Source organism: Carettochelys insculpta, chromosome 29 (assembly GCF_033958435.1).
Source record: "Carettochelys insculpta isolate YL-2023 chromosome 29, ASM3395843v1, whole genome shotgun sequence".
Lineage (NCBI taxonomy): Eukaryota > Metazoa > Chordata > Testudines > Carettochelyidae > Carettochelys > Carettochelys insculpta.
This window is the reverse complement of record NC_134165.1, coordinates 11965796-11984899: the sequence shown is the minus strand read 5'-3', so window position 1 is coordinate 11984899 and position 19104 is coordinate 11965796. Positions and strand designations below refer to the sequence as shown.

The 19104-nt window shown below is 62.5% G+C and overlaps 1 protein-coding gene across 1 annotated transcript in view; it reads right to left on the bottom strand.

The window, feature by feature from the left end:
* Window positions 1-18023, bottom strand: part of RARG (retinoic acid receptor gamma) — a 57475-nt gene extending 39452 nt beyond the window's left edge. Inside the window, exons 1-2 of the mRNA XM_074979493.1 lie at window positions 17819-18023; window positions 3460-3885 (exon numbers count right to left, since the gene is read on the bottom strand). Coding sequence (XP_074835594.1) covers window positions 3460-3649 — 190 coding nt within the window. The 5' untranslated portion in view covers window positions 3650-3885; window positions 17819-18023. The remainder of the gene's footprint in view (window positions 1-3459; window positions 3886-17818) is intronic.
* Window positions 18024-19104: the final 1081 nt, after the last annotated feature.

Sequence of the window (19104 nt, the reverse complement as noted above, 5' to 3'; positions counted from 1 at the left end):
CAGAAGGACGATCCCAGACCCAGGACAGGGGGAGCCGGGCAGGCTGAACTTGGGCCCTTGGTTCTATTTCTATTTCTATTTCTCCCTCACTGCATCTGCCCTCCCTATGTGCCTCAGTTTCCCCGTTTGCATAATGGGGGGCCAGGGAGCAGCGTTTTACCATCTCGGCTCTCCGTGCGTCGGGGCAGGAGGACTCGTCATGGCTCGCACGGACACTGCAGTTTGGAAGCTCCAGGCTGCCTGGGACTCCTATCAGAAGGCAGCTGCTTCTGGGGTGCAGCAAGCCACCTCTGAGGGGAAGCGGACACGCCAAGGCAAAGGTGTGACAGCCACAGCTGCTTCCGCATCTCCTGCCTCGAAGCTCAAAGGAGGCCACTGGCTGCTGTACGGCGGCCCTCCGAAGGACTGTGCTCGGAGGGTTGGAGGCGGGGGGATGCCCATTTGTACTCAGGTCGGAAGCTCACAGTGCTGGAGTCCCAGCTGGGCACTGCTGTGGGGAAGCTCACAGCCTCAGGACTGGGGGGATGCTCATTTACAAGCTGGACTCCAGGGGAACAGGGCACCAGAGCTGGGATCAGGAGCCTGGGTTTGGGGGGCATGACAAGGGAGCCCCGGGCGATGGTGGGCGCAGAGTGGGGGACAGATGCTGGGGAAGCTGGCGGTGAAAACGGTGCTGGGTCGATAGCCCTGGGAGCTCGGAGCTACGAGACTGGAGAGGCTGGGCTGGGCGAGGCACCTTCTGCGCCACCCACCACAGGCAGCGGGGCACCTCCCATCGCAGCCTTGTGCGCTAGAGACCTGCCTCTATGACCTCACCAGGGACCACAGAGCTCTGAACAGCTGGCACAGGGTGGGGCCCTGCGGGCAGGAGGAACTGTGGCCTAGTAGCAATGGCAGCAGCAGTATCAGAGGGGAGGAAGGAACCCAGGAGTCCTGGCTCCCCATCGCCCTCCACTCTAACCATTAGTCACCACGCCCCTCCCAGACCCCAGGAGAGAACCCAGGAGTCCTGGCTCCCAGCCCCCGGAGTAGCCGAGCCGTAATCCTAGGGCCCCCAAGAGCTGCTCTGCGCGGCTGGCTCCAGCTGCGAAACCCCAGGCGTGGCCTAGAGAGATGGGCTCGGGCGGCCCTGGGTCCCAGCCAGTGCTGGTGAGGTCTGGGAGAGAGCCCGGTCCCCTGTGCCCCCTGCCGGAGAGCCGAAAGGGGGGGAGCGCAGAGCCCTGGTCACTGCAGCGCCGTGTGGGCCCCGCTCAGCAGCTCTCATCTGGAGCCAGATGAAATAATTCTTTCCAGCGGCGCTGCCAGGGCCCGTCCGTCAGGCTCTGCTGAAAGCCGTCACCCTCCGCCGGCCCAGCAAGAGGCTGCGGGAAAGCCAGAGAGAGCCAGGGAGGGAGGCCAGCTTGCAGCACAGAGGGGCTGCGGCGGCTGGGCCGGGGGCCGCCCAGGGAGGCACGTGGCCCAAAAGATGAGGAGGCGGCTCCGAGGTCACAGGCTGCACCTGGCCTGGAAATTCCCCCCCAGTTCCACGCCGGGCTGGTTGCTGAGCCGCACTTCCCCCCTTCTCTGTCCCCCCTGCCCGCCAGGCTCAGGCACCATCACGAAAGGCAGCCCGGCCTCCCTGCACCGCTCCAGACTCCAGGGGGTCTCGGTGCCCCGTGCTCAGTGCCAGGGGCATCGTGCCCGGCAGCCGACACCCTGGCATAGGTGGAGCAGGGGCTTGCCCTCACACGCACGCCCCACAAGGGCCCCGGCTCACCCAGCTGCTCAGTCCTCCGTCACGCTGACCGTCCTGCCCTGCCCACGCGATGGTCCCCTGCCACCTGCAGCTGCCTGGGATTCCACTGTCGAGCCGCCCAGCCAGGCTCAGCGGGCCCACCCAGGGCTCCCTGTGCCACACCCCCCATAGCACAGGCTGCCGCCCAGGCCATGCCAGCCAGGCACTTCCCCAGTGTGGCACAGAGCACCAGAGAGCAACGTGACGGCCTGGAGCCCAGGGTGGGCCAGGCCTGCAGATCCAGCCCCAGCGTAAGGAATGACGTCAGCGTGAATGTGCTCCTCTCTGCGGGTCCCCCCATCGCCACGGCTCTGCTGATGCTACCCCAGCACCGGTGTCTGCTGCCAGGGGTGCAGCCGGGGCTGGCACAGCATCAGCAGAGCCACGGGGCAGACCCACAGAGCCAGGGCAGGACTCTCCCCTCCGAGCCCCGCTGCAGGGGAGGACCCAGCCACCTGCAGGGATAGGTCCAGGCCCGCCATACAGCACAGCCATGTGCAGCACCAGGACTGACAGCTGGGGCGGCGTGGGGATGCAGCTCTGACGTGCCGGGATCTGCACACGGAAGACCTGGCCAGGTTGCAGGCCGGTCCCAGCAGGCAGCAGGGGTCTGAGCTGTGGCTCTCAGACGCCAGCCCAGCCAAAACGCTCACCAGGGCAGGGAGGTGCCCTGACACTAGAGGGCAGCAGGGGCTGCCGGGAAACTCAGCACCATCTCTCAGGGCCTCATGGGAGACCAGACATGCCCCCCCACCCAGGACAGTCAGGATGTCCCATCAAAGCATCCCCCATCCAGCAGGTCATTGCAGGTCACCTCGCCACCCCGACATGTCCCGGCACCACACCCCCGGGCCCAGCCTGACCTGCCACGGCCCCCGGCGACAACCATGGCCTAGCGGTAGACCTCGCCACACCTGGGCACTGATCCTGCCACGTCCAGGCACTGGCCCTGCTACCTCTGGGCACCCACCCCATCATATCCGGGCACCAACCCTGCCACATCCAGGCAGCAAACCTGCCACATCTGGGCATTGATCCTGCCAGGGCCAGGCACAGACTGTGCCACATCCGGGCAGCAAACCTGCCACGTCCAGGCACCCACTCCCCACACCCCGGCACTCACCCTGCCACGCCCAGGCAAGTCCCCCCAGGACCTGACGTCACCCGGCCACATCTCAGCAACGACCCCACCATGCTGACCCAGTCCCGCCATCTCCAGGTGCCACGGGCACTGCCGCATCCCTGAGCCCACCCTGCCACGTCCCTGCAGCCACCCCCTCCCGTCTGGTTCTGTGCACAGTGGGGGCAGATCTGGGATGGGGAATCCAGATGCTACTGGAATAAACAGAATGAAGCCCTCTATTAACCCTGTCACATTCAGCACCAGCCCCCCTGCACCCCACCATTAACTCCTCTGCATGCAGCACCAGCCCCCCTGCACCCCACCATTAAACCCTCTGCAGCCCGAGCCCCCCTCACTGCACCCCAACATTAGGTCCTTCACCTCTGGCACCAGGCTGATTCACCCCACCTTGGCACCCCATGGTCCCAGCATCAGGCCCCATCCCAGCCTCGAGCCCATGAGCCAACCCACCATCCGCTTCCAGCGTGCTGGTGTCAGCCCCTCAACCATGCAGTCTGACCCCCCCCCGCCCCCCTGTCCCCACCCAGCCTTGGGGACTCACACAGAGAGGCCATCTCCTTGGGCAGGTCAGTAGGGAAGCCCCGGAAGTAGCCCGCGCTGGTGAGCACCTCGAAGGGCGGTGAGCCCCGGATGCTGTTGGAGAAGGCAAAGGGGTAGACGGTGGGGGGGAAACCGTTCATGTGGCCCAGCGGGGTTCCCCCGGGGCAGACTCTCTCCTTGTTCGCCGCCATGGCTGGGGGGCGCCGGGGGGTTGTCCGTTCACTATGGAGCGATGCCCGGAGCCGATCCGTGTTCAGCTCTGCCTGAGAGTGGCATCTGTCGGCCCCCACAGCGAGCCTGGCATGGCCCCCGGAAGACGCAGGGGGTAGGGGGGTCAGGGGCTCCTCCACCTGGGGTGGCTCCCCTGCTGCCGGTGTGTCTTCCTCCCGTCTTCGGAGAATCCGCGCCGTCCACTGGGCCTTCCCGGCTGCGGGAGAAGGACAGAATGAGACCGAGCTGGAGAAGGTGCCAGCCAGCTCCCTCCCTGCCCAGTGGTGCAGCTCAGCCCCAGGCCAACGCTTGGCACAGAGGCCAGGCCAGGGTGAGAGCTGATGGGAGCCCATCGTACTGCTTGGGCACTGCCAGCGTCCAGTCACCACATGCCCGGCCCCCTCAGGGACTCCTGCAGGTGGGAAGGAAGTTGAGGGCCACGGCCAAGGCCTGGCCCAGAGGGTTGGAGGCCTCCAGGTCCAAGCACACCAGGGCTCGAGGGCTGAGTTTCCCACACAGCCCCACATCCAGCAGCTAACTTGGGTCTTTAGACCTCAGTTCACAGCCAGGACAGGACAGTGCTAGCCTGGTGGGGACCCTTCTGACCCCAAGAGGGAGGGGAATAGCCCAGAGCTTCGCACACACCCCAAGTTATCCCAGCTCCTGTACGCACCCCAGGGGAAACAGCCCTGAGCCCAGCCCCTACTGGAGGGTGCTGGAGGGCAGAGTGGGGTTGCCAACCCCAACTCCCAGGTTTGTCCTGGAGTCTCTGGGGTGCAGTGAGGAAGGGAAAGGCAGGATCGGGTCTGCTGTTGCCCCCAAGCATCGCCTTCTAGGAGGCCTGTGCCAAGCCATGCGGCCGCGGGAGGCCAGGCCACCCCGGGCGATGGGGCATTGCCTGAGCCAGTGGGGGCTGGTTGCCTGGCGGGGGCTGCAGCAGAGACCCAGCAAATCCTCTCCCTTGGTGAAAGCCGTCCAGCCCCCTCCCCTCCATGGGTCACCTGAGAGCCCCCAGTGCATCATGGGAGAGCAGAGGGGCTCAGCCAGAGGGGCGCCTCTGGATGTGCAGAGCAGAGAGCATGCTGGGAAAACAGCGCCCCCCAGCCCGCTCCCGGCTCTGGTTGCCGTGGGCTGGATGGCTCTGCGGGCCTGTGACCACGGTGCAGGGGCCAGAGCCCCAAATACCCAGCCCTGCCCAAGTCTGGGGCCATGTCTGTGGCTGGTTTGCTCACTGCTGGCAAAGCCTGGAGGACTGGGGATGGGCGTGAGGGCAACAGAGGTTCAGGCTGGTTTCAACAGGCTCCTTAGCGTGGGCCTGTCCCCCGCCTCAGTCCACAGCTTCCATGTGTTTGCAGCAGACTGGGGAAATGGAGGCACAGATGGGGGGGATTTTCCTCTGGTCACCCCAGAGTCCTGTGCCCAGCTCCTGGGTTACACAGAGTTGCCCACACACCACAACTGTCCTGGAGGCTCCAGGGATTAGATTAAGCTTTCATTAAAGATTGTATCGTGTGATGAAACCTCCAGGAATCTGGCCAACCCAAACCAGCCACCCCACACCGCCGTCCGGGGAGCCGGGGAGGTTTGCTGGAACAGAATGGGGCTGAACCGCCCCGGCTCAGAAATGCACCAGCAGGGGAGAGAGAGACCAGCAAGAAGGTCAAACCCGAACACAGGGCCTCCCCCTCGCACACACGCCCCGCCGTCCAAACACACACACACACACACACACACACACACACTCCCCTTCCAAACACACACATGTACCAACTCTCCTGCACACACACAGCAACTCACACAAACACAGCACACAAACACCCACTTCCAAACACACACACTCGCCCCCCCACTTTCAAACGCACACACACACGCCTCCCTAGTCGCACACACATACCAACTCATCTGCACACAGCAACTCACAAACACAACACACACACCCCAGTTCCAAACACACACACGCCCCCCCATTCCCACACACACCAACTCCACCTGCACACACGCAACTCACAAACACACACGCACACGCCCCACACTTCCAAACACACACACACGACCCTACTCACACTCACGTGCCAGCTCACATGCGTGCACACATGGCAACTCACACAAACACAACACACAGACTCGCACGCGCAAACACCAGCTCTCCCACACACATGCACCGTGACCTGGGTGCGGATTTAAAATCCCCATCCAGAGTTAGAGAATGATAGACACTCCCATGATCCAGGCCCCCAGATCGGTATCATCGGTCCCCAGCAGGGTTCTCACTACCTTTCTCCACCCGCGGGCAGAATAAATTTTGTTAGATGCGCCAAGTCCTGTGCCGATGCGCACCACCACTAGCTACACACACTGCCTGCTGTGGGTGCTTTGCTAATCAGCTGTGCGGCCCCTGCATCTGTCCTGGGAGGCCATCCCAGCACTCAGCTAACAGGGAACCCAGCTCCCCACCCCCACCAGATCCCCCTTTCTCCCTCCCCCACGTCTAGACAAGGCTCTGAATTGTCCGCACGCCAGCATCATGCGCGGCGCTGGCCCTTTAAGCAGCTCCGCACAAGGGCGCGCGTGTGCCTGTGTGTTTTTGCTTTTGAACCGGGGCCAAGGGCAGGCGATTTCTGCGCTTTTACCGTATGATTTAAATCAAGAGTCATTTCAGGTTCCCAGCTCAATGGAGCTTGTGTTCTCCATGCCAGTGCTAGCCCAGGCTTGGCTCTCCGTGCTCAGCGCGGCCTGTACCACCCCGGGGGCAGAGCGCCGGTGCTGCTCACCCTCCGCATGGAACCCTACACCACACGCCCTAATTCACAACAGCCGCCGCTGCGTCTCCACCTCCCCCACCGTTCCCCTGCCCCCCACTGCCTCTGCAGCCTGTGTTCTGTCCCACCCCCCTCTGTCCCGGCTGGCACACTCCCCCCCACCCCCGGGGGGATCAGGCCCTCCCCTAGTTCGGGGTCGGTGGCAGGACGGCTGGCGGTGGGAAAGGGGTGAAAGTTATCCTGGCTGGGGGAAACCGAAGAGGCAGCACCTGGCACGATGATAGTGAACAGGAGTTCACTATCATAGTGAGCAGGGCACCATGAAGGGGCCCGGCAGAGGGGCTGGCGTCGGAGGAGATAGCCCAAGGGTGGGGAATAGCAGGAAGACACAGGGAATGGAACAAGAATGACTGGCAAAGGAGAAATGCCCACGGGCTAAGGAGAGGCCTGGGTGTCTGTGTCTTGCAGGGGGCCTGTGCTGGGATGGGGGCTGACAGGCCCCAGTGCAGCTTCTTCCCCTCTGATCTGGGGTCACAGATCACAGATCCCCTGCTCTGAGCCCCACAGGTCAGATCCAGGCCCCCAGTGCAGTTGGGGGCAGATTTGGCCCTGGCATCCTGCGGATCACCACAGAGCAGGCAGGGGGCTGCACCTCCAGATCTACCCTCCCGGGCCAGGGTGCTGAGCGCCCAGTGGTGCCTTGGCTGATCGGAATGGGGGAAGCCTCAGTGGGGCAAGAGATTGGAGCAAGGGGACCCAGCATCCGTGAGCTCCATGGGCAAGCTGACCTCCAGCAACGCCTGGCTGAGATGCCAGTGCTGTGCGCTCTAGCATGACCCCGCACGGCAGCCCCCCGACACAGCCCAGGGGCAGAAACAGCCCTAGAACCAGTGGTTTCTCCGAACTGGCCTCTGCGCACGTCCCGCTGGAGGCTGGGGTCGGTGCCTTTAAAATTCTAAGTGCTGGCTGGCCCATGGCTCTGCTCCCCCTGCTACGGAGGACTCTGCCAAGCTGCCTGTGCAGCGAAAGCCACGAGATTTCAAGCGAGCCACTCACGGAAGGGCTCCGTTTCCGTAAGCTTTTCCATATGTGAGGGCCTCTCGGCGCCCGCGTTCCAAAAATAAACGTGCTGTCAGGCCGAGGTGTCCAGCCCCTGGAAAGCAGTGAGAGAACCAGCTCGCAGAGCCCCCTCTGCAGAAAGAGGGCCCCCCGCTTTCGCTCCAGCCTCTGGGCTGGGCGGCAGAGTTGCTTTCCAAGCACTTGGGGGATCGCAAATTACAGCCACGCCGAAATGTCACGAGTTCGCCGGTCTCAGCCGGGACACAGCAGGGTCACACATGCTGCTAATGAGGCACCGGTCCAGCCTCAGAGGGGGACCCCAGCTCTTTGTGCTGGGGAACCAATAGGGGCTCCGCCTCTAATCCCCTTGGCATGGCCCTGGTGCACACACACAGCCCTGGAGGGAGCCCCATCTCCGTGGCCATTGTCTGTTTCATGGGTGAACCCAGACCAAAGTGGCTCCCTGCAGCAGGCAGAATCCAGGTCGGGCCTGACCTGCCCTGCCCAGTTCAGCCACTGGGATCAGCTTCAAGACAGCAGCCTGAGCTGGGATGTTCAGCTCGGGAGGCTGCCCCCAGGGCAGAGACTCCAGCCGTGGTTTTTGGTCACGGAAAAAGAGAGACATGGATTTTCCACCCTCCCTCCCTGCAAAGGCTGAGCTCCGGCACAGAGACCGGGTGTGGAAATCTGCCCAGGGGCCGCCGAGCACTGTGCCACCAGGGCCAGCAGTGCCAGCACCTTCCACACTGCAGCCGCAGGAGCAGAATGAACCCCAGGCCAGTTCCTCAGCTGAACTCTGGGAGCTCAGCGCCTTCCAGGATCTGGGCACAAGGGCTCGGAGTCTCTGCTGCCGCAGGGCACCTCTGTTCCCTTTCAGCTCCGCAATGACCTCCGGGCCTGTGTCCGATTGGTGCTGACGCAGAAGATGCTGGGAGATCTGGCAGCACTTCGGGGCAAGGGCCGGAAATGCTCTAAGCCTGGAATCCAATCCAGCACTCTGGGGTGCCCCGGAGCTCTCGGGCTGTGGGCAGCGGAGTGCAGCAAAGTACCAAAGCTGGGCTTAGCCCGGCCTGTCACTCCCTGCTACTGGCACACAGGGGGCTCAGGCACCAGCCAATAGACCCAAAGACAGGTGAGTTCTGCTGGGAGGCAGCTGTATTTCCCACTGAGGGCCAGACACAACCTGCTCTCCAACAGGGACCGGTATTGGAATGTGCCGCTCTGCTGGTCCCAGAGCAGGGGCCACGCGCAGAAACTGGCAGAGCCCAGGACTGAACCCACCTTTATGGCCTAATCGGGCCATGCAGGTGAGCTTGGGTTTCCAATTGGTCTAAGACCCTCACCAGCGCTCCCTGTAAGCTGAGCGCTTGGGCAGCCACCCAGGAGACATTCAGGTGCTGCCCAGCTGATCACCAGAGCGCCCCCAGCCGGCGGAGTGTGTTTCTATTGGTGGTACGCAACCACACATCTCAGTGCACAGAACAAAATTTATTCCATCCAGGGATGTAAAAAAAATGATCGGGAACCCCGCCCCCTCCAGCCCCAACAACGTTCTCGCTAACTTTTCCTATCCATGTGCGAAATAAATTTTAAGTGCACCAAGACATGCGCAGATGTTCACCACTAAGAGAAACGCAGGCTGCTGGCTGTGGGCGTGCTGCTCATCAGCTGGACAGCACCTGACTCTCACCCAAGAGCTCTGCTCACAGGGAACATGGCCCCAAATGATGGTGTCTGAATATCTCAGTCTTCCAGGGATCTCTCCTGAGGCAGGGCTGCTCTCCCCATTTTACAGATGGGCAAACTGAGGCTGGAAGCAGCTATAACGCTGCTCCTCAATTAAGCCTAAATATCTTGAAGCCAGACCCCGGGAAAGTGTCTGTCCTCCCTCTCTGCTCTAGGCCAGCTCCTGTGAACCCCACAGGTCTCCCACTACCACTTTCCACTTGTCCGTGTGACACACATCCACCAGCGCTGCTCCCGCCCCGGCAGAAGGTTGGCAGCCAAAGTGGAGCACGGCACATTCCAGCCTCAGCCCCTTGCCACAGCGTCCTCCAAAAATATTTCCCCTCTGGGGCTTGCAAGTCATTCCAGCTTGCAGGGGGTGGGGATTTTCGGGAGGCCAGGTGGAATCCACCGAGCTGGGCCTCCGTTCGGGCTGGAGGCTGGTGGTTCGAAGGCAGGAAAGTAAATACGGATCTGCCCCTTTCCCAACAGCCCGGTCCCAGCGAGGGAGACAATCATGAGGCTGTTAACGGGGCAGTGGGGGTTGGGGCGGGGGACAAAGGGGGACACAGCAGGTTGGGTCAGCAGGGGAAAGTAGTTGTGAAGGAGTGATAGGGATGCTCTTGGGGTAAGCCTGGGCGGGGGAGGCTGGGGTTTGGGGTGCCTGGTGTGCGTGTCGCTCTGTGGGGTTGTGAGGAGTTGGCATGTTTGTGGATGAGTGCTGAAGTTTAGGGGGCATGGGGGTGTGGGGATGTAGCTATAGGTGCTGGACTGGGCTGTGTGTGTGTGTGCTGAGGGCCTTGGGGCATTGTGTTGGTTGTGGGGCACTGGAGTGTGTCTGTGTTGAGCTGCGTGTGGGTATGTTTGCTGTGGGTGTTGGAATGTGTCTGTGTGTGCATGTGTGTGTCTGTGTGTTTGCCAGGATGCTGGAGTGTGTCTGTGTTGAGCTGCGTGTGTGTCTGTGTGTGCATGTGTGCGTGTGCGTGTGTGTGTCAGGATGCTGGAGTGTGTGTGTGTGTGTGTGTGTGTGGTCACATGTTTGTGTTTGCCAGGGTGCTGAAGTGTGTCTGTGTAGAGCACTGTGTGTGTGTGTGTGTGTGTGTTTGCTGAGGTGCTGGAGAGTGTCTGTGTCAAGCTGTGCATGTGTCTGTGTGTACGTGTGTGTTGGGATCTCTTTTCTCCCTGCCTGCCTGCCACTGCCCGGCCCTGCTCCCCGTCCGCATGGCTGGGCCCGAACACACCCAGGCAAGAGCCAGAACCTGCTCCCAGTCCCAAGTGGGAACCAAACCCACAGGCTTAGACAACAACAACTAACCAGCCCCCCTGGAGTTTCCTGGGCCCGGCACCTGGGTTCCTCCCCGACTTGCCGCACCGCATTCCTGAGCCCAGCCACAGCCACTAACCCCTTCCGCCCCGCCAGGGATCCTGGCTGCACCGGGAACAAGCCTGGCTGGGGCTGTGCGCCTCCCGGAACTCCAGCCACCGCAGCCCCACAGCCAGTGCGGACGCAGGTGCTGAGCACGTTCCCACCCATGTGCGGAATAATTTTGATGTGCACAGCGGTACGTGCAAATGTGCACCACCAGCAGAGACCAACCACGCCCCCCGGCTCTGCTCACCAGCTGGGTGGCATCTGAGTCCCTCTTGAGTGGACGCCCAGATGCACAGCGAGCAGGGAACACCGATCCGGAGTCAGAGGACCCGCGCGGCTCAGAAGGCTGGGTCCCGCTGGGAACCACGCACACCCAGCCCACGTCAGGTTCACAACACAGCATAGACACACCCCAAATGTTCGTCAACGCACTGCCTTTCCCCGCCCCTGAAACCTGACCCTCGAAGTTCTTCGTGGGCTCTTATTAAAGCCCAATCAACGGGCTGGACACCGGCTTCGCCATCCCAGGACAAGGGAAGGGGTACGGTCCAGCCAAGGTCAGCCTCACTTATACCATTGTAACGGTGCTGAGACCCTACAAAAGGCCTGGCCCACTCGAGCTGCGCTGGTTTCTAAATGGCTGTATCAAAGCGGGGTGCGGCCCAAATTCGACAGCCCTCAGGGTGAGAGTCATCCCTGGGCTGCAACTGGGGAAACTGAGTCAGAGAGAGGCAGTGATTTATCTCAGGTCACAGAGTGAATCAGTAGCAAATAGAGGCTAGGAGTCCTGGCTTCTGCCCAGGCCTGCTCTAACCACTAGACCTCAGCACCCTCCACAAGAATAGCACCCAGGGGTCTCAGTCCTGCCCCTCCCCATGCTCTAACCACTCCTCTTCCAAGTGCTCAGCATACAGGGAACCCTGCTCACATCTCAGAGCTCAGGCCTCACTTCATGAGACCCCGTCCCTGCCCCAGAGGCTCAGCACCTAACTAGAGGGCAGGAGAAGGCGACAGGCCCAAGGCCAGTGGCAGAGCCAAGCCCAGGTCTCCTGAGTTCCAACCCACTGCTCTAGCCTCTAGATATCACTGCCGCCAGCTCGGCCAAACTGCCTCACTCAGACCCCCTGCTGCCCAGCTCCACGGACCCAGCCAGGCTTCCACGCCTGCTGGGGGGAGCCCAGTGGAGATTCGCTCCCCGGAGGGCGCTGGCTCCATGGCAGGAGGCGCAGGGGACAGGACCACGGAGGGACTTTCAGAACGGGGGTTGGGGTTGGCCTGGGAGCGCCCCTCCCTGCTGGGCCTCCCAGCCCAGCTGCCGAACAAAGCTCCCATTTACTGCCTCCGCTCGCACGGCTGGGGAAGGTATTTCCACCCAAACCTTTTTCCATGACCGAACTGCCAGCCGGCAAGCCGGGGCCTGTTTCCCAGCCAGCCGGGCCGGCAGAGCCCAGCACCCCACCCCCAGCTCCCCGCCCGGGCTGGGAGTCATGTCAGCTGCGACGCCAGCCCCGGTGAGGCGAGGGGCTGGAACAGGCTTGCTCCTGGCAGGCAGGGGGGGAAGGTGAGGCGCTGAGGTCCCCGCGGGCAGATCCAGCAGCCACCAGAGGTTGGACGTCTGGGAGCCTGGCCACTGCTGCTCTGGAGGGCTGGCGAGAGGGAAGGTCGCTGCCCGGCCTTGGCAGCTGCCAGCCTGTTACCCTCAGTTTCGGGTGTGACTCAGCCGCTGCTCAGGGAGGTGGCTGAGTCACCAGGGCCCTGCGGTGGCAGGCAGCAGACACACATTTCCCCCCCCACTTCCCCGCCTCAGCTGGGCTGGTGCCGGAGGCACTTCCAAAGGCTCTGGGAGAAGGGCAGGGCCCTGCCACGCCCCAGGGACACTGGAGGTGGGACCCAGGCACAGGCCTCCAAGCAGCAGGCAAGCCCAGAGCTGGGGACAGTGACACCACACTGAGGTCTTCTGGCAGCCCCTGCCCTGGGCTCTCAGAGCACCTGCCAGTCAGTGGCGGGAAACTGAGGCACTTGGCAAGGAAGCAACTCCCATAGTGAAGCAGAGCAGAGCTGGGAAAGGAACCCAGGAGTCCTAGTCCCCCCAGTCCCTGCTACCCCCGCCACACACCCCAGTTCCATCCCTGGGGTATCTCTGCCACGTCCCTGCGCTGGATGAAAAACCTCCGATCCTACGTCCCTGCAGAGCTACCATTGTGCTGAGCTGGGGACGGGGCCTGTTTGGATCTGTCTTTTCCCTCCACCTCTCTGAGCATGCCCACACCAGGCTCCTGCAGGGGGCCCGAGGGACCAGGAGGGCGAGAGGTTAGTGGGAGCCAGGTCGCGGGGCGGGAGCGGCGAGTGGGCGTGGGAACAGGGCAGCGGCGGGCTGGGTGTGGGCAGCCAGCGAGGGGTGGGGCTGCTGTTGCCCTGAGAACACCTGGCGTTGGGAAGAGCAGGTTCGTCTGCCAAGGTGGCATTATCCCAAGGCTACAGATGGGGAAACTGAGGCTCGGTTCAGGGGATGGGAGTAGCTCGCCCAAGGTCAGCGAGTCAGCGGCAGGGTCAGGACTTAAACCCGGGGGCTCCTGGCTGCCACCAGGCCGGGGTGCAGACCCCAGGAATCCTGAGATCTAGGCTCAGCTCTGCCAGCGGCCCGGGGCTTTGCTGTGGGAGCCTCAGTCCTGGCTCGTGGCAGGGCGCAAGGGGAGCAGATCTACCCTGGGGTGGTGGGAGCAGCACCGGAGATGACACAGCGTGGTGGGCCGCAACACCCCAAGGGCATGATGCAGGCGGAGTTACACTGAGAGGAGAACGTCCCAGCCAGGAACCAAGAGAAGTGCGTCAGTGTACAGCAAACCAAACCCTTCTGTAGATCAGGCCTAGCCCAGCGTGGGAGCCTGGGATAAGCCAGAGCTGAGCCCATTAGCGTGGGACTAAACAGAGCTGGGTTCAAGTCCTGTTCTGCCACAAACTCCCACATGTCCTTGGTCATGTCACTTAGCCCCCTGTAGACCAGGGATCGTCCTGCCAGCTGGGAGGGGGTTATGGGGCGTGCAGGAGCCATGGCAAGACCTGGGACAGAGGAGTGAAGAGGTGATTCGCTCCCTTTCAACTCAAGCAAAGCTCTGAGCCCTTTATAAGGGACTCCTGTCCTGATGCCCCACCAAGAGCAGGGTCCCCTTGTGCCAGGGGCTGCCCTGGGGGACCTCAGAATCCAGACAGCGCTGGGATGGAGCACTCGTGTGGTGTTTCACCCACTAAACCACACTGCCTCTGCATGTTATCAGAGCCCTTTTCATAGCATCCTAGGGCTGGAAGGGACCTCAGGAGGTCATCTAGTCCAGCTCCCTGCCCAGAGCAGGACCAACCACAACTCAATCATCCCAGCCAGGACCTTGCCAAGCCAGGACTTAAAAACCTCCAGGGATGGAGAATCCATCAACTGTCTAGGCAACACAGGGGCAATGTGCCTTTTGAGGGGAAGTCCACCATGCTGGCAACGCCTGTATTCAGGCTGTGACTCAGGAGTTTGGCTGCTGGCAAAGGGATGCCCATATAATCCCAGCATAGCCCTTTGGGCCAGCACCTCCAGCGCTGCCTGGACAGCTGGCTGTGGTGATGCACCACCGTCCCCAGCAAGAAAGACCCTGCCAAGCTTCCAGCGGCTCTGACTGGAAACCGGCGTTATCGTGTGCGGCCACACTCTGTCGGAATAAGTTTTGCTCATTCCGGGGCTTCCCTGTGGTGTGGACGCATTACTCTGGAACAATAACTCTGGAATAAGCTCTTCCGGAATAGCTCTGCTGTGTAGACAGACCTGAAGAATCCCCCTCGGCCCTGAACAGCTGGCAGCCTATGACACACAGTTGGGCCAGTGTGATTTCAGCCAGTAGAGGGCAGTGGTGAGTATGTGCGTGGGCTCCTGCTCCCCGTACAACTCACGGCAATGCCCTCCTTCCTATGTCCTTTCACTGCTGTCTGCCTCTGCTAAAACATAAAGAGCCTTTGTTCCGCTCCAGCCCCACTGCCCTAGGGAGTCTGGTTTGCCTCCCTAAACTTCCCCTGGCGTTTCATTCCCTCCTGCAAATCCTCCTGCTGTATTAAACAGCTGCCGTGCTCCACCCCAGAGGTGGCTGCATCTTCATGCCCGGTGCGAACCCAGCCCTCGAAGCCTGTCGGGGTCCCATAGGGCAGACCACATCAGTGGCCTGGGCTCGCTGTGTGATGTGAAGCCTGGCCTTCAGTTCTCAGCTGTAAATGGGGAGGAGGCCATGGCATGGACAGATCAGGACCTGCACGGAGACTAGCAAGCTTGGCAAAGGCTCGAGCGCTGTATCAGCTGAAGGGCTGCTCCAGTACCCTGGTGGGCGACCGGGCTCACCCTGCCGGCAGGGATTTCGCACTGCAAGTTGGATGGGTGGGGTAGGGTGGAGGCTTCAGGTGACTGGCACTGAATCCCCAGTCATAACAATATGTGGCTCCTCCTACAATGCAATAGTGAGCTGCCCAAGCCACCCCTCCCAGCAGAAATACAGGCGATCACCCCCATTTTACAGAGGGGCAAACTGAGGCATGGAGGGATTAAAGCAACTGTTTTAAGGTCACCCCACGGGCCACTGGCAGGGTTGGGGGCAGAACCCAGGTGTCCTGATCCTCCACCTCTGCCCACTCCCAGACCTGGGGACAGAAGCAGAAAACCCTGCCCCCCAGTCCCCCAGCTCTGACTGACTAGCACCTGCTTCCCTCCCAGACATGTGGACAGAACCCAGGCGTCCTGGCTCCCAGATCCCCGCTCTAACCCACAATACTCCACCCCACTCCCACAGGCGGGGACATAACCCAGGAGTCCAGAGAGCTAAATGGGTTCCCCTCCCCATCTCTAACCGCTAGGCAAACTCCCTCCCAGAGCAGGGGACAGAACCCAAGAGCCCTGTTTCCCCCAGTTCTAACCACAAAGCCACACCCCCTTCCTTCGCCTTTTATAACCACCCACCACCCGAGAAATGCGGTGGGGTCTGAGGTACTGTCTAGTTCCAGCCCCTGTGCCGAACACCCTCAGTGACACCCAATGCCGGCCTGATCAGTGGGAACCGGTGAGAAAGCTCCCGCTGCTTGGTTCTTGGGCGGGGGCAGTTGGGGGTACAGGAGTACAGCTCCTCTCGCTGAAAGGGACTCTGCAGAACTAGCACCACAGTGCTCAGGGCTCGGCCTCAGACTCCCAAGGTGGCCAGTGCCTTGCACTCGGGCCTGGGATCTGAGATCATGCTGGGCATTTGTCACCAGGGGACAAGCAGGTCTATGCAGGAGCCAAGCCAGACTCCAGGCCTCACAGGAGGGAAGGTTTCTGCAGATGAAGCCTGGCTAGGGAAGGGGAAGGTGGGGATAGGGGCCCAGGAGCCACACAGAGGTCATGGAGACAGCCCTTTCTGGAGCACGACCAGCCTGTGGGAGCCACAGAGCAGCCAGAGCTAGGGGTGGCTGAAATGGGGACAATCTGGAACTAGCAATTTCTTCTCTTGCTTCTCCCCTACCCCCATCCCTGAGCCTCATCCCCAGGCACCAAAGCACTGAGCCGCCTGCCTTCCCTGAGGAGGCAAGTGGGGAAACTGAGGCACACAGGGCCATGGTACAAGACCATGGACTGGGCTGGGGGTACAGCCACAAGCTGACCCCAGCTGTCCTGCCTCCCGGTCTCACCTCTTCCTTCCAGAGCTGGGTTCGGAACCCAGGCGTCCTGATACGCCCACCCCTCTGCCCACACGCCCTGCCTGGGGCTTGATGCCGAATCCCACCGGCTTGGCTCTCACTGGCCAACGCCTGTCCCTGAAACACTCAGCAGAGCTGCAAGGAATCTGGAACCAGCCCTGTTTCAGAGCCAGCTGCTGGGCTGCCCTCCCGGAGAATGGCCCCCGGAAATCGGCCTGGGGCTGGGTTAGGTTCCTAGGTGAAGGCCTCGATGGGGGCCCAAAAGCTGGGCGTGCCTGGGACAGCAGAGACGCACGTACAGCACCTAGCACAGTGGGGAGCCGGTCTGGGCTGGGGCCACCACCCACTCCCATAATACACGGGCTAGAAAGAAGTGCTCAGAGGGACGTGTGCAGTGGGAGGGACGGACAGACAGGCAGACAGACCCGTCCCTTCTCCCCTCTGGATACTGGGGGCTCAATGGAGCTGTGAGGCCGGGGAGGAGGGTCTGTTCCCTGGTGGGGCTGAGACCACAGTGAGCAGTTCCACTGCACTCTTCCCCCGGCGCCCTACACGTCCAGCCCTCTGCACCAGGCCGAGGTGCCCAGAGCCCTGGGAGGGCAGAAGGGGGGTGGGGCAGCAAGGACCCCCCCCTCCATCCCTCAGTCCCCTTTTCCCCCTCCTGCACCAGAGCCATGTGCCACCCACACAGCCAACCTAGGGAGTCTGTACCCGGACCCAACAAGGCTCTGGGACACCGCCACCCTGTTCCCTGGTGCCCCCCGGCCAGTGTGTGCCCCCTGGGGGGGGCTGTGGGTCTGGGCCCAGGGGAGGAGGAACCATCCCCCAACACACCCAGCAAATTTCGCCCTGCCTTCCAAAGCAAGCTAGATGGAAAACCCCTCCCCTCCCCCAGCCCTACCCCCCAGCGCCAGCCTAGCACACAGGAGCCACCCCCCACCCCACTTGGCCGGTCACCGCTGCCCCATCCAACCAGCCAGCCCTCCCCGGAACGCCCCAGCCCCACGCAGGAGTGCCCCGAACCCAGCCAGCCCCACCGCTCTCCCAGCAGCTCTGCCAGGAGCCCCCTGGGCAGGAGGTGGGGGCACTGAGGGGGCAGGGCTGGCACCAGGAGAGCTGGGGGGATGGGCTGCAGTTTTCAAGGCAAGAATAGAAGCTGGCACCCCCCAAAGCGGCCAGCCATGGGGCAGGAACCTGGGGGTCACAGCGGAGACCAGCTGCGCCATTCTGCCCAAGCCCATCAGGGGTCAGGAGCGTGTGCCCCACCCCCCCAACACCCAGCGCCCCCCCACTCCCGCCCCCAGCCCCAACACGCCCCGCCCGCGGCCTCCCCTTCACTCTACTCCCCCCCCACAGGCTGTCCAGCCCCCCGCCCCCCAGAAGCCAGGCAGAGGCGCCCCAAAGAGCCCCCGTGTCCCGGCAGCGAGGGGGACGCCGCAGGCAGCCGCAAATCACAGCTCCCAGCCGGGCCAGGAGCCCCGGAGCCCGCGCTCCTCGCACCTGGGAGCCGGGGCAGCAGCGGGGAGGCGAGAAGGGCTCACCCGGAGCAGGGGAAACTTTCCAAGGTCCGTCCGTCCGTCCGTCCCCGGGCGCGCGTGGGTCCGGCTGTCCCCGCGCTGGCCGGGCTGCGCGCGTGGGGCCGGGTCTCCCGGGGCTGGGCCGGGCCGGGCTGCGCGCGTGGGTCCGTCTGTCCCCGGGCGCGCGTGGGTCCGGGCCTCCCCGCGCCGCCCGGGCTGCGCGCGTGGGGTTTTGCTTAAGACTCCCGAAGAAATCGATGCTACGGGGCTCGTCGGCCCCGGCCGGTCACGTGACGCGCCTGACAACACACAAGCGCATTTTTCAGAAACCACAGACTGACTTGCAGGCAGGGACGGAAAATATTTTCACTGCCCCCCCCCGCCGCGCGCTTCCCCCCGCGCGGCACTGCCCCCCCCAGTGCACCGCACGGCACTGCCCCCCCCAGTGCACCGCACGGCACTGCCCCCCCCCGTGCACCGCGCCCCCCCCCCCGCCGCGCGGCACTGCCCCCACCCCCCCCAGTGCACCGCGCCGCCTGGCCCCGAGCTCGGTACGCAGCGACCGCCCGCCCGGCGGGCTCAGGCTGCCTGTGCACAGACGTTCACACTCGAGCTCACCAGCAAACACACACGGGATCCAATATCACCCCCCCCCACGGGATCCAATCTCTTTCTCTCTCACACACGCACGCTCCAATATCGCATGCACATCCCAATCACACAGGTCACTATCACACATGTAACGCCGAGAGACCCGGGTGGCCGGCCCCAGGGACAGAACCTGCGAGCATAGGGGCTAAAGCCCTGCGCTCTACCACGTGAGCTAAAGGCCAGCTAGGGGGGTGGAGGGGTGGGGGGGGGGGGTTGTAGAGCAGAGGCTTCACTCACCCCAGATGAGGTCTCAGTGCTTCTGGGTACCCCCCCCCACAGGATCCAATATCTCATACACACCCCAATAACACACACATGCCAATATCACATACACACAGAGGATTCACTAGCACACATACTCCAATAACACACACACATGAATATCACCCCCAGCATATCACACCCAAACTCCAATAACACACAGAGAGGATCTAATCACTGGTGTGTGCATGCGCGCACACACACACACACACACACACAGCTCTACTCTGTCTCACACGCAGCACACCTAATGACTGTTGCCCACATGCTCACACCCCCAATCCAATATTGCACCCCCCGATCTAGTGTTTCTCACACACTTACACCCCATTTCCAACTACACCCCAACTCTCCAGATCTAACGTCTCTCATGTATGTACCCCCGGGTCCAATATCCT